Raw genomic sequence first — 13,286 nt, 5'->3', positions numbered from 1 at the left:
TTTTAAAGAAAATAATCATTGCCCAACTAATTGTCTAACTCAACACAAAATACGAGTGACGAAAGTTCCTTTGTTAACCATATACATCGTTTATAGGTGCCACATTTCCTATATCTTCAATCACAACCAAATAAATCCAATTATCAACCCCATCAGGGTAACGTTGGATGATCACCACAACATCCACAGGTCTTTGTTGTATCTTTGGACTCTAACACGGTGATAAAATTGAATAATTTTGTGCGGTATTTTGTTTGCCGCATTCGTTTCTAATCTCTCAAAAATAGATATTTTTTTATGCGACATATCACAATTTCGGAGAGTAATGTAATATATATCAAGATACGTTAGAATGAATAGTTAGTACCGTGAACAGAGGAAGACAAAAATTGATCGGTACGTAGCCGGGTAGGTCATATCTGGTGAAATGATTAATAGAAGTACCCGGGTAGCTAGGTTGTTGAGTGCTATACCATATTATATTACATGTTGTTGTTTCTATAATGGATATTTATATACATAACGGATAGCAATTACTGGAGCACAGTAGGTTATAGTGTTATATACTAACACTTCTCAGTTATGGACTTCTAGTCTAACTAGGAAAGTTTGTTGAAGAACTATGGTTACTGGACGTGTGGACCAATAATGGAAAGTTTCTATTTATACACTTTTGTGGCACTACTGCACTAGCATGATGAACGTGTGTATTATTATATCTATAAACTATAGTCTATATATATATATATGTGTGTATTATTGTATCTATATGCTATAGTCTATATATATGTGTATTATTATATCTATATACTATACTCTATATATATATATTGTCAGCTTTTGTATATTGTAAAGAAAAGAGTTTGAAAATGAGAGGATTAAAAGATGACAAACACCAAAATAGACACGAAATCCGATCCGATACTAATTAAGATATCAAATACGTGTATAAGGTATGTCAGTCTAAGTTTCAAATTTTCTACCTAAATGTCTAGTTTACGACGTCTAAGACCGATGCTTGAACTTCATGTAAAACTATCTGAAAAATCTAACATATACTTTAAATCATTTATTTATTTGAAATAATGTTTATCTTCATTGTAAATTTTTACGAAAATTCAATTATGATCATTTATACTATTTGGATGCCTTTTATTGTACCCAAAACACTATGCAAGTATGCAGGATCTTACCAGAAGTATATAGACAATCAATAAATCAATAATCAATAAAATATTATAAAAAGAATAATAATGTTGTTCATTCAGTCATTCTAGTCTATTCCCCTGTACTAAATAGGAATTTGAATTATGAGTGTTAGATCTTACTTTCCATATCTTTCCTTTTATAGAGTTTCAACTTTCAACATTATAACTTATTTCCTAATTCCTATAGGATTCATATTTTTACTAAAATTTCAGGAACCTCAAATTGAATTGCATAGATTGAATCCTGTGATATAACACGGAAAAAACAAAACCCACGTTATTTATGTAGCATCAACTATTTCTCTACCAAAAAATATCCGTATTCGAATCCCTCCCATACAAATGTGAATTTTGACCAATTTTTTTTATCACACAAAAACGACGCTGAAGAGGACTTTTACATAACACCTACATGTGAATCATCTCCTAAACACGGTTTCCCACTCCAAAAAATTGGGTCAAACAACGCTTCTCTCAGCCACTTGGATCAACCATCTTCCGCCACTTGTCCCCTCACATTACATATCCACCACCTGGCAGCATCCTGTTGGCTTTCGAATGACACGTGGCAACGCGGGTGCACATATTTGCTGTAAAACTACCGAGTCCACATAATCCGAACCCGTTAAAGGTAATATTCCGGTACACTACGGCAAAAGGCTTATATATATCTCCCCTCCCGTAACAAACGCCTCTAAATAACCAGCCTAACCTTCAAAGCTCAAACCCTCCTTGAATCTCTGTTAAGCTTTCTTTTACGTTCTCTTTATTGGTTTCTGAAACGTTCATCAACTTTATATAGCACAAGCTAGCCCTAAGTTTAAGTTTTGGTTTTCATCAGCTCGAGGTTATTGTCTGATCGGTTTCTGAGTTTGTTTGGTAGAGTCTTTTATGTCACAACCGCGGAGTTTGTTTTCGCATGAGGTGGCCGATCTGTGCCTGGGGAAGCCCCCGCTGAAGTCGGTTTCGATCGCCGCCACCGTCGGCGAGGCGTTGTCAGCGCTGAAGAGGCTCGGCGAGACCTTCCTCAGCGTGTGGAGCTGCAACCACGCTGAGAGGAACAACGACGTCATTGTGGAGGAGGAGTGTCGGTGCGTAGGGAAGGTTTGCATGCTCGATGTGATTGCCTATTTGGGGAAAGAAGAGAACCGTTCGTCTCCGGCCAAAGCCCTCGAGGCTCCGCTTAAGGTTTTGATTCTCAGGGAACCCGCCACCGCCCTTGTTAGGCATTTGGAATCACACGCCAGGTACTAGATTCAATTTCTATTTTTTTTTTTTGGGAACGAAGAAAAGTATTGCGATGAAAATTGGTTTAGAATTTACGAGAGTCGGATAAAAGTTCATGAACCAAAAGATCGAGAAGAATCTATTCTCTGATGCTTTGTTTATAATTTTCGTTTTTATTTAAAATGTGCTGATTTTGGTTGCTTTGTGTTTGATTCCCAGCTTGGTGGAGGCTATGGATTTGATTCTGGAAGGTGCACAGAATCTTGTGATACCATTGGAAAGCCGGAGGAACACAGGCTTGAGGAACAAGCTTCTCCACAGCAACTCCTTCAACCCCACCGTCCACAACAACCGGGAATACTGCTGGCTCACACAAGAAGACATTGTCCGGTACCTACTCAACTCGATTGGGTACTTTAGCCATGTATCGAACACCGCCATCAACACCCTCCACATCATTGACTCCATAAACATGCTCGCAGTCCATTATGATGACCCTGCCTCAGCTGCATTACCTCTGATCTCTCAGTCCCTTGTGCAGCAAACTTCAGTTGCTATTCTTGATGGGGAAGGCATTGTGATCGGGGAGATCTCGCCTTATACCCTCAACACCTTCCACGAGTCGGTGGCAGCTGCGATCGTGACGCTATCTGCTGGGGAACTGATGGCGTACATTGACTGTGGTGGTCCGTGGGATGACCAAGTGCAGCTGGTGAAAGACAGGTTGCTGGAGAAGAAGTATGAGGGGTTGTTGGAGTTGATGGAAGAAGACTTCACATTCTCGTCTTCTTCTTCCATATGTTCAACTTCATCGGACGAAGAGTTTGGCCAGGGAAGGAGTTGGAGGCTAGGAGGGTACTCGGCAAGGCTGGTGAGGAGATCAGAGGCAATCGTGTGCTATCCATGCAGCTCATTGGTGGCTGTGATGGTTCAGGCTCTTTCTCATCGTGTGAGTTATGTGTGGGTTGTTGATGAGGATAGAACCTTGTCTGGTATTGTTACCTTTGCAAGCATGTTCAAAATTTTTCGGGATCGTTTGAGGTTCATGGCATAGATCTGAAGTTCAAAAATTGTAGACCGCTGTAGTGCTGTTATGATGAATTTTTTCCTTTGGGGAAGTTTGTAATCTACTTTTTGAAAATGGAAATTCACTTCTGTTTTTCAGATACTCCTTGTTGTGCTTATTCTATAGCTTTATGCTCTGGTTTATTGTGACTAGTTTTTATTTTTATTTTTATAACAACACAAACCATTTCATTTCTCAAACACAACTCACTCAAATCCATTACATTCTAGTCCTCTCAAGAGTCTAAGCAAATAATCCTCATATCATCACAACCTAAAATGGCCTCCAAAGCACTCAAGGCCACCCTCTACATTTTGTTCCTAGACATCATCACCCGATAAATCCCACCACCCCGTTGCCAAGTGGCCAAATCCCTGCCACCACAACTGTTGATGACAATGTGGACGATGCTGAGGCACCAATCCCCGACATCGACGCCCCAATTAATGATGTCACACCACCCGTTGATGTGGCAACACCAATGGTCCCTCCTGTCAGCACCTGTAGTGGGTCCCACCGTCCCCTCCGCAACAGCACCAATCTCCGTAGCGGGGCCCACTACTCCGACCGCACCTCTCCCGGTGGCAACACCCGTGGCCGGCCCCGCCACCACCGCGGCGAAACCGCATTTGGCCTAGTTAAATAAAGCGGTACTGCACTAGAGACTGAAAACATGTCTTTGGTATCGTAAATGCAAGGAATCACATTAACAGTACAAAAGGTGAAACACCAAAGATGACAAGAAAACAGCCCACCTTACTTGCATTACTTCAGCATATACATTCTAATACACACTGGAAATGGGGATGAGGAAGGTAAAAACTGCCAAAGTTCTCTAAATAACATACAGCAAACCACAGTTAATCTTTAGATTGGATCATCATACCTATATCTTGTTCCAATTTGTTCCTTAATATGTTATCTATGATCAGGATATAACTGTTACTTTGCAGTTATCAAAATGTAGTGATCATAGGCTTCATGTGTGTTCTACTGATAAGTGATAACAACAAAAGCATTGAGAGCAAATGGAAAAAAAAAAAAGAAAAAAGAAAAAAAAGAAAAAAAAAAAAAGAAGGATCCTTTAATGAGTTGAAGTTGAGCCAGATTTTTTTTTCTTCTGTATGTTTCTTGTCGACACTTTTATTATCTATTTCTATATAAGGGTTACAGATCATCAAAAAAGCACTATCTACAGCAACTTATTTCGCACAGAGTGCCTGAATGGGGACAAAATTTGAAAAGAAGAAGAAGAAGAAGAAGAAGAATAAATGCTGGGAATAACTACAAGGGAGGAACCATGCAGCGGAACTGGTCAGTTTTGGGTTTTGTTAAAAGTAAAGGTGCCTACTGCTAAGCTCAGACATGCATGATGATAAGGCTCGTCTTACTTGGACATTGTTTGAATCCATATTAAGTGCATCTTCATACAGCCTCTTTGCCTGCTGCAGCAACTTCACCTTCTCTTTACCATTGCTAGGCCGTAGACGCGATCTTTGCTGTAGTGCCATGCCCCATCTAAAAAGAGCTGTCATTTACAAGTTATCAATGTAAGTACAACTTGGAAACTTTGTATATCTTCTTAAAGAAAAAAAGGGAACCAAAAGTTAGGAGAAGTAAGGCCAACAGTGCCCCCATGAGGGACGCTAAGCATGCCGAAAGATATCGTATGCTTTTCCAAAGTCAGAAATCCGAGAAATTATAAATAAAAAAATTCAAATTTTTTTGAAGGCCATCACTCGGAATGTGTCCAAAAAATCATGCTTTACCAACAGTACAATTATGGCACAAGAAAAAAGTGGTCTTGACATAGTTTGGTATTAGAGGATATATGGAATATAATGGAGAGGGACAGGGGACAGAATTAGAAACATACCATCAGGTGCATGAACATTTCCTTTAGACATCATGGCATCGAACTTGTCAATTGCAGCCAAAAACAGTTCATCAGCATCAAAAGCTGCTCCCTGAAATCAACATCGGATCCAGTTCAATATAAAATCAAAAGAACATAAAGTAGCACACATAGATAGGTACTGAACTACAAACAAAGATGACCTCCATGAGTTCCTCAACCCTAAGCATCATAAGCATAATTTATAAGAACTACAGAAGTAGAGCCAAAGAACAATTCTTACAGGTCCAATATCTGCAATCAACTGTGCACGGAATGTAAGGGCAAGACCCCAATTATACAGGGCTCTTACATCATTCCCATCAATTGATAATGCCAGTCTGTACTTTCTACCTGCTTCCACAAGAAGTTCTTCGCACTCTTCACACGTGTTAATGAGGACAGATGCAATATCATCTTTACTAGTGATTTTATCTTGCATTCTAATCCATTTCTCAACCGATGAGGGGTCACTTCTTGTAAGGTGCCTTCTCAACTCACGACTAATCCTTAACTTCATCTCTCCATGAAGAAGGTAAGTGTTGCCTAATTGGCCCACGGCCAACAAACTCATTGGCTTCATAGTGATGGCTTTAGACAGTAATTTGGCTGACCTGTACAATACGATCTCTGCCCGCTCTTCATTATGTGTAGCCTTTATGAATTCCTTGGCTTGTTTTAGAAGATCATTTGCTTCTGTAACATACCTATCAAACAATACATCCTCTGAAATTGACGAAGATGAAAGGGAGGGGAGTTCACTCTCATTTCCAGACAATTGATCATCCAAAGGGAAATTTTCTTCGTGATTTACTCTCTCTTGTTTAATCTGAGGCCCATAAGTCTCATCTTCACTATTTTCCCCGATAAGAGAAGACCTGTAATCCCCATCAGATTCCTTGAGTATCTGTTCTTGTACGAATGAAGCTTTATTTTCCATATGTTTCATTCTGACACTAAAATCAACAGAATCAAGCAGATTGTCATTGGATTCCCACATTTCATTACGGTCATGGCCCATCTTTGAAGAGATATGACCATTGCTCATGAACTGCAGTCTGTTATTCTGATGACTATTCTCTTTGCTCTCTGTAACACTGTCAATACCCCAACTCACCTCCTCTGAACGCATATTTTTATTTGATGAAGCAAGCTTGATTCTTCCATTTCCAGTTTCATTCAAAGCAGACCTATTGACCGAATCCTGAGAATGACCAAAATTTGCAATCCCCACACTATCATCAACAGAATCAGAAACCATCTCTTTATCATTATTAGAACTCAAACCATTCGCTCTACTGTGATCACCCCCTACTTTCTCCACACTCTCTCGCTTACCATTGATTTTCGCTTTACTAGGCTTATGATCAGCCAACTTCTCCTTAAACAAATCCCCAATGTACTGCCACACCGCATATCCGATCTCAACAGGCTCTTTCTTCCTCTTACTTGTCTTGTAATTCTCCGCAAACCCAACACTGGACCTAGCCAAATTATCAACACACTCCTCAACAATGCTCCTCCCATCAGACGCCGCTAAACTAACACCCTCAATTGCCTCAACATAACTCTCCAAATCACTAACCGTAATCCCCCTGGAATCAATAGCCCTCTGTATCTCACACTTCAAATCATCAACTCTAACTCTAAACCCATCAAAAACCTCCACCAAGCTCCTCAATTTCTCACTATAAACAACCAATCCGTCTTCTTTAGTCCTCCTCTTAGTCCCATTTAACTCACCAAAACCTCCCCTACGAACAAACCCAACCGAAAATCCAAGGCTAAAAATCAAAACCGAAGCCGGAACCACAACAATGGAAGAAACCCTAACCCTAGAAATCGCGAAAGCACAGATAAGGCCTAGTAGAAACGCAAACACATGCTTCCTATCATCGATTCCTGTAGAGGCCAGAAACTTACGAAGCTGATCCGAGTCGCCGGCGACGGGTCTGAGGTCGTCCCAGCCGCCGTAGCTTGACGATTCCGAACTCAAGTGAGCTCTGACGGAGGAGAGCCGATTTGGTCTGGAAATGTGAAGCAAGGTTTGGTTTTGATTTGGAAAGCGGAAGAGAAAAGGTGGAGGTGAGAATTGAGGCTTGGAGTAGTTGATGAAGAATTGGGAAATTAGGGTTTTCATTTGGGGGTTTTTGGACCGGCGGTGATTTGGTATCTAATCTCAGACGGCAAAACGCTGCCGAGCTCAGGTGAGTTACTGTTGAAAACCAACTGAAATCGATGACTTTTAAGGGCAGTGGCAGTTTCGTTAATAAACGCATATTCATGACTAGTTTCGCGGGCGTTTGTATTGAAAGTAAACTTGGGCCTAACCCAATTTGCTAACTCTGAATGGGTTAGCCCACTCCCAAGAGGCCTTTTTTGCCCAAGCCTTTAAAATTTGGTATCTCCTTATTAGATTCCACGTCTTAATCTCAATCTTGTAACGCTAGTAGTATCTAATCATGTAAAGTTATAAACTAGTCTATCATAAAGTACCTGCAGTTAACATTAAATCTAGAAAAATATATCGCTCATAGTTGTCACACATTAGGCCAGTTTCGTATGGTTGTGCTTATAAGATAGCTTGGCATATGATGTGATATAAGAACACCCCCAAAGCACAACAACCCGCAAACTGAGTGTTTGGTAAACCATATTTCCAGTAAAAATGTCTATAGTGTTGGAGAGGAAAGATCTCATATTAGAAAATTGACAAATAAAATAAAATTTATAAATGAGCGGATCATTCTTAATTGTATCGAGACCTTTTATGATTAACACACAACACTTTAAAGGTGGTTAAGTTAGGACAATATCGATACAAAGATAATACACAGACCATGTTTGTCGCTGTTTAACATGGTATCAGAGCATGTCCATCTCCAATATGCATGGGTGGTCGTTTGATTCTTTCAGTTGTTACGGGTCCGAATTTGGTTTTTTTTAATTATCATTGGCCCGAGTTCAAGTTTGTTAATAAGCGTCTTCGAATACAATCATTGCTAAGTGAGTCGGCATAAGATGGAACCAGCTTCCTATAGTCGTAAACTATCTCATCGGAGGGGACGAAAAGTACGAAAATAGCAATGGTGTTTGGATTTGTGTGGATTACTAATATTGGGTGGTTGCACTGAACTCTTGTGGTGGACGTGGTTGTTCGGTTGTTCCTCATAAGACCAACCAAACCGCCAAAAAGGGCGAAAACGAAGAAGGGCAATTTTGCGGAAATAAAGGAGACTATCAAGGGTCCGTGGAGGGAAAGCAAAGCGCGAAAACGAAAAGTGGCAGACAAAAGCCAAAGAGAGTGGATAAGCTCCTCCCCTCACTCACGGGCTCTCACATTCGTGCCCTCTTTATTTTCTCCTGTAAACCCTCTCTCCCTCTCTTTTCTTCTTTAAATAATTTGTGATAATTGCTCATAATTAACATAATTATCACTTCAACTTCCATTACCAAGGATATATAATAACTTTTATTTTTTGTTCCCGAAAAGATAGATTACAATTTTTTTTTATCAAGTAAATTACAACTGCGTGAGTCGAATTCACAACTTCTTACTTACTATAAGAGTGACTATGCCACTAGATCAAATAATATTTGGTAGATAAATCCAATTTCAGCCAAGTGATCTATAAATTGATAAACCATATTTAATTACATTAATTCAAGCTCATAAAGCGAATTGATGTATCACATGTATGAAAAAACCATTACACCGCTGTTGTTTATGTAGACAATAGAGCTTTGTGGAAGTAGCGGATATCCTACTTCATCATTGCTTCTTAGGCGCTCAAGATACACACATAGCATATATTTTTTTGATAAACATAGAGGAATGAAATTTGCATCTCAATAAAAATTTACACACCTTAACCTACTTTAGATACACACAGAACACGTAACATACGTCAATCATATCATATGTTAGATAAAAGTTATTACTATTTCAGTGGTGTTCACATGGTCACCTAGTCATCAATGAAATCATAGTCAATCACTGTTGGATGTAAATCCAAGGATGGAAAACAAAACAACTTAGCTTTAAAATAATACTTCACACCATTAGATTTACATCATTGACCATGATTTCATTTTTCACTAGATGACTATGTGAACACTACTGATTACTATCTATCTTGAAACACATTTATTAAATTTATGACTACATCTGAATATTTCGACACGTCATCTAATATGAACTATAATTAACACATGTGAAAAATTAGTAAAGAAAGCTAGTATCTAAATTACATATGACAATTATATGGTGGCTGAATGCTTCTTAGACTCGAAATTTAATCTATCAATACATGTACTGTAGTACGATGTCTAACCCCTATGACAGTTTCAAGAATACAGAGTTTGGTGGAGTTACGACTTTAGAATTGCATAAATCAAAATGTAATTTTCTTGGTTTAAAAGAAAAACAAATAAATAATTTGTTTGTTGGTGGAACACGTGTCGCTTCCTCCTCTCGTCTTCGCTTTCAAGAGCAGCATAGAAGTAGCACGAAGGCTTTGGAGACCGAGAGAGAGGAAAGAGAAAAAAAAAAGTGAACCGAAACAGAGGAGACTGAGGGTTTTTGGAGGAAGAGAAGAAGAAATTAGGGTTCTTGAGGCTTATTGACAATCAATCCCAATATATTTCAGGGTGCAAATTAGTTTTTGATATTTTTCTTGGGAGTTCTTGGGGTTTGTGTCTGTGTGTGGAGATGTACATAGCTTCAATGCGAAAGTCGTTCAAGGACTCTCTCAAAGTGCTTGAAGCTGATATCCAACATGCCAATACTCTGTAAGTGATCAGCATCTCCTGCTCTGTTTGTGGTTTGAGATTTTATGCTCAGCTTGGCTTTGTTTCATGGAAAATTTGTGTTCTTTTGGGTTAGTTCTGTTGTGTTTGATTGTCATAGGAAACCACTTATGTTCACAAATGCAAGTTTCTCCTTCAGTTTTGGTTTCGTTTGTTTTGGATTTTTTCCTATCTGGGTGTGAATTTTACTGAGCTTTGGCTAAGTGTTCAGGAGTGGTCTATTTCCCTTAGAATGGGGTTCAAATATTTTGACACTGACAATTTGATTCTGGGGATGAGATTGTTTCCTAACTCTATTGTTTTGGTTTAGTTAGATATTTGTTTAGGAGTTTGCATCATCCTTATCCATAGGAATTGTCAGTGAGTTCATGAATGAGTTCACGTGGTTTATGGGTTCCACCTGCTTGTTGTAGGGTTATCCCACTCATTTGGGTATTTGTATTACAAAGACCAACAGTTGTATCTGCAGTTTTCATTTCTTATGTTACTTTGAGTAGTTGGGTGTTTAAATTGGCATATAGATGAGCAGTGAGAAACAAATATGATCACTGTGCTAATGGGAATGTTGCAATTATTCTTGACGGTTGAGTCTGTTCATTAAGTTTTGTGTTTGAATATCTTGATTTGTGAGGAGCAGGGCTTCGGATTATCCAAGAGAGTATGATGGTGCTTGTCTTCAGATGAGAATGTCTTACAGTCCAGCTGCTCATCTCTTCCTTTTTCTGGTGCAATGGACTGACTGCAACCTCGCTGGAGCCCTTGGTCTGCTCAGAATTCTAATTTACAAGGTTGAAGCTTGTACCTTCTGTTGGCTTCTTTTTTTGAGTTTGACTCAATTATGGATGTTGGTTAACATTGCATTTGCCTCTTCTGATACAGGTGTATGTGGATGGCACCACCACCATGTCTACACATGAGAGGAAAGCAAGCATCCGAGATTTCTATGGTAAATTTTGAAAATCAACAGTTTGTTCATTTTTGTTGTTCTTGAGATGTTAAGTATTTATTTTCTCCTGGTGGTTGGTTTTGTGACTAGCTGTAATTTATCCCTCTTTATTGCAACTTCAAAGAGGTGTCACCGATAGTGAAGATAAAAGGCAGAAGGCAGTATGCATGGAAAGGTATCGAAAAAGAGATGATGAGGAGAATCGACAGTGTTCAGATATAGAGATTGAAAGAGAAGAGGAATGTGGTATATGCATGGAGACAAATAGTAAAATCGTATTGCCCAACTGCAACCATGCTATGTGCCTAAAATGTTACCGTGATTGGTATATTGCACTCTCTCTCTCTCTCTCTCTCTCTATATATATATTTATATGTATGTATAGTCTATCGTAGCTGGAATAACCAATTGAGGGGTGCACTGGTTGTTTCTGTTAAGAAGTTTGAAATATATTTTTGCAAACAGCATCATAAAAATGATATTGTAAATGTCAGTAATTACTAATTAGAGATCACAAGTGAGACTTCCCTTGGGTTGATATATACTCTGTTGTAGTATTTCCTGTTTATGTTCCTATGCTTGAGTATAAATGTCCAGGGCTGTTGCTAACTCTGTGGATATTGTTAATTGTTAGCTTCTCTGAAACCTATCATAGTTATTTAATTGGCATTTGAAGATGGACAGAACTTAAAATTTGACAGCTAATGAAATACTTCAATCTCCTTGGCCTTTGTTGATGTAAGATCTTCAAATTTTGTTTGTTTTGATCCCTCTCTCTCTCATAAACGAAATGTAGGTATTTCCATGCTCCTTTAGTCTTGCTATTGTGTGATAATTAGAAAGTCTGGTCAGTCTTGCCCTATAAAGATGAGTAAAATCTGTGTCGTATTGAAATGTTGCAGGCGAACAAGATCTCAGTCGTGCCCTTTCTGTCGTGACAGTCTTAAGAGAGTGAACTCGGGCGATCTCTGGGTATACACTGACAGCAGGGACATAGTTGACATGGCAACAGTGATGAGGGAGAATCACAGGAGGCTCTTCATCTACGTAGATAAGTTACCAGTAATTATACCAGATAACCTTTTTGACCCCTACGATTCCCACCTAAGGTAGCTGATTGATGAAGTTCAAAAGCTACAGTTCTCCTGTGGCAATTCATTGATTTAGCTTATTGTCTCTTAATTCCATAAGGTCCCGAATTCATTCGGCAAGTGTCAGTATCTTCCCACTTCTGTTTAAAAGAGAACCCAACAGCCTGAGTTATTGTAGGCTGGTGGGTGAAGTTGAGGAGTTATCTAAATTGTATGTAGTACATTTGTACATGCTTGTACAGCTTGGAAGTTCCGCCTATAAAAAGCTTAACCAGTCCAGTTGTCTCTTTCAATTCTGAGCCTCGTTTTCCGAGGTATTATGCAACACTAAAATGTAATCTTAGTTCATAATCTGCTCTTGTTGCTCAGCAGTCTCTCATTGAATCCCTGTTCTCAGCAGGATCAATTTATATGTTTTCGGAGAGTTGTCTCAGGTTAAACTATCATCGATTTAACACTATCAGTTAAACAGGTTGCCGTGGGGTTGAGCTTGACAAGAACACACCTTGTTATCCTAGCTTGTTATCCTAGCTATTTCATTGCCAAATCTTTCGATTTGACACTGGACTGATTTAGGGTACGCTAGATTTAGGCTTATCATCCCTAGCTATTTCATTGCCAAACGTTTTGATTTTTTTTCTTTTCTTCGACTAATATTTTTGAGTTAACAATTGGACAGCACAAAGCCACAAGGGATAACTACAACTCTACAAGCCGCAATTGGATAGATAAAGCGATTTATTTTATTTTATTATTATTATTATTTTTATTTATTATTATTTTTTTTTTTCAAATGAAAGGTAGATACTTTATACAGTATGATTCAAATTGCAATCAACATCATCAGTGGTGCACATATATTTGATCCTCTTACCGAAAAAACCAACGATTATAGTGGACAAAAATCGATAAGGTCCTATTACAACCTATCTAACCTATTTAACAAGCCTTGATACATCATTACAATCAACCTCAAGAATAAATAACTAATTCCAACATTATAAACCAAAACCGTTAGTACATATGTATAGATAGACGAAGCGAC

At 38.7% G+C, this 13,286-nt stretch overlaps 4 protein-coding genes across 4 annotated transcripts in view; 2 read left to right on the top strand and 2 right to left on the bottom strand.

Moving 5' to 3' along the window:
* The window catches only part of LOC101310880, a 1,534,871-nt gene that overhangs the window by 847,842 nt on the left and 673,743 nt on the right, over positions 1–13,286 (bottom strand). The window lies entirely within an intron of this gene.
* On the top strand, positions 1,900–3,601 carry LOC101304842 (CBS domain-containing protein CBSX5-like). Its single transcript, XM_004293528.1, has 2 exons — positions 1,900–2,455; positions 2,655–3,601. The coding sequence occupies exons 1-2, from the start codon at positions 2,100–2,102 to the stop codon at positions 3,487–3,489; spliced, it is 1,191 nt and encodes a 396-aa protein (XP_004293576.1). The 5' UTR covers positions 1,900–2,099; the 3' UTR covers positions 3,490–3,601.
* On the bottom strand, positions 4,741–7,656 carry LOC101314920. Its single transcript, XM_004293481.1, has 3 exons — positions 5,640–7,656; positions 5,378–5,468; positions 4,741–5,029 (listed from the first exon to the last, which is right to left on the bottom strand). The coding sequence occupies exons 1-3, from the start codon at positions 7,533–7,535 to the stop codon at positions 4,833–4,835; spliced, it is 2,184 nt and encodes a 727-aa protein (XP_004293529.1). The 5' UTR covers positions 7,536–7,656; the 3' UTR covers positions 4,741–4,832.
* On the top strand, positions 5,410–12,528 carry LOC101307179. The gene is made up of 6 exons (XM_004293536.1): positions 5,410–5,451; positions 10,131–10,186; positions 10,842–10,992; positions 11,084–11,150; positions 11,241–11,475; positions 12,053–12,528. Exons 1-6 carry the CDS (start codon positions 5,410–5,412, stop codon positions 12,261–12,263), a joined length of 762 nt encoding a protein of 253 aa, XP_004293584.1. The 3' UTR covers positions 12,264–12,528.

This window comes from Fragaria vesca, linkage group LG3, assembly GCF_000184155.1.
Source record: "Fragaria vesca subsp. vesca linkage group LG3, FraVesHawaii_1.0, whole genome shotgun sequence".
Taxonomy (NCBI): Eukaryota; Viridiplantae; Streptophyta; class Magnoliopsida; order Rosales; family Rosaceae; genus Fragaria; species Fragaria vesca.
Note: the sequence above shows the minus strand (reverse complement) of the source record. Positions and strands in the feature narration are given on the sequence as shown.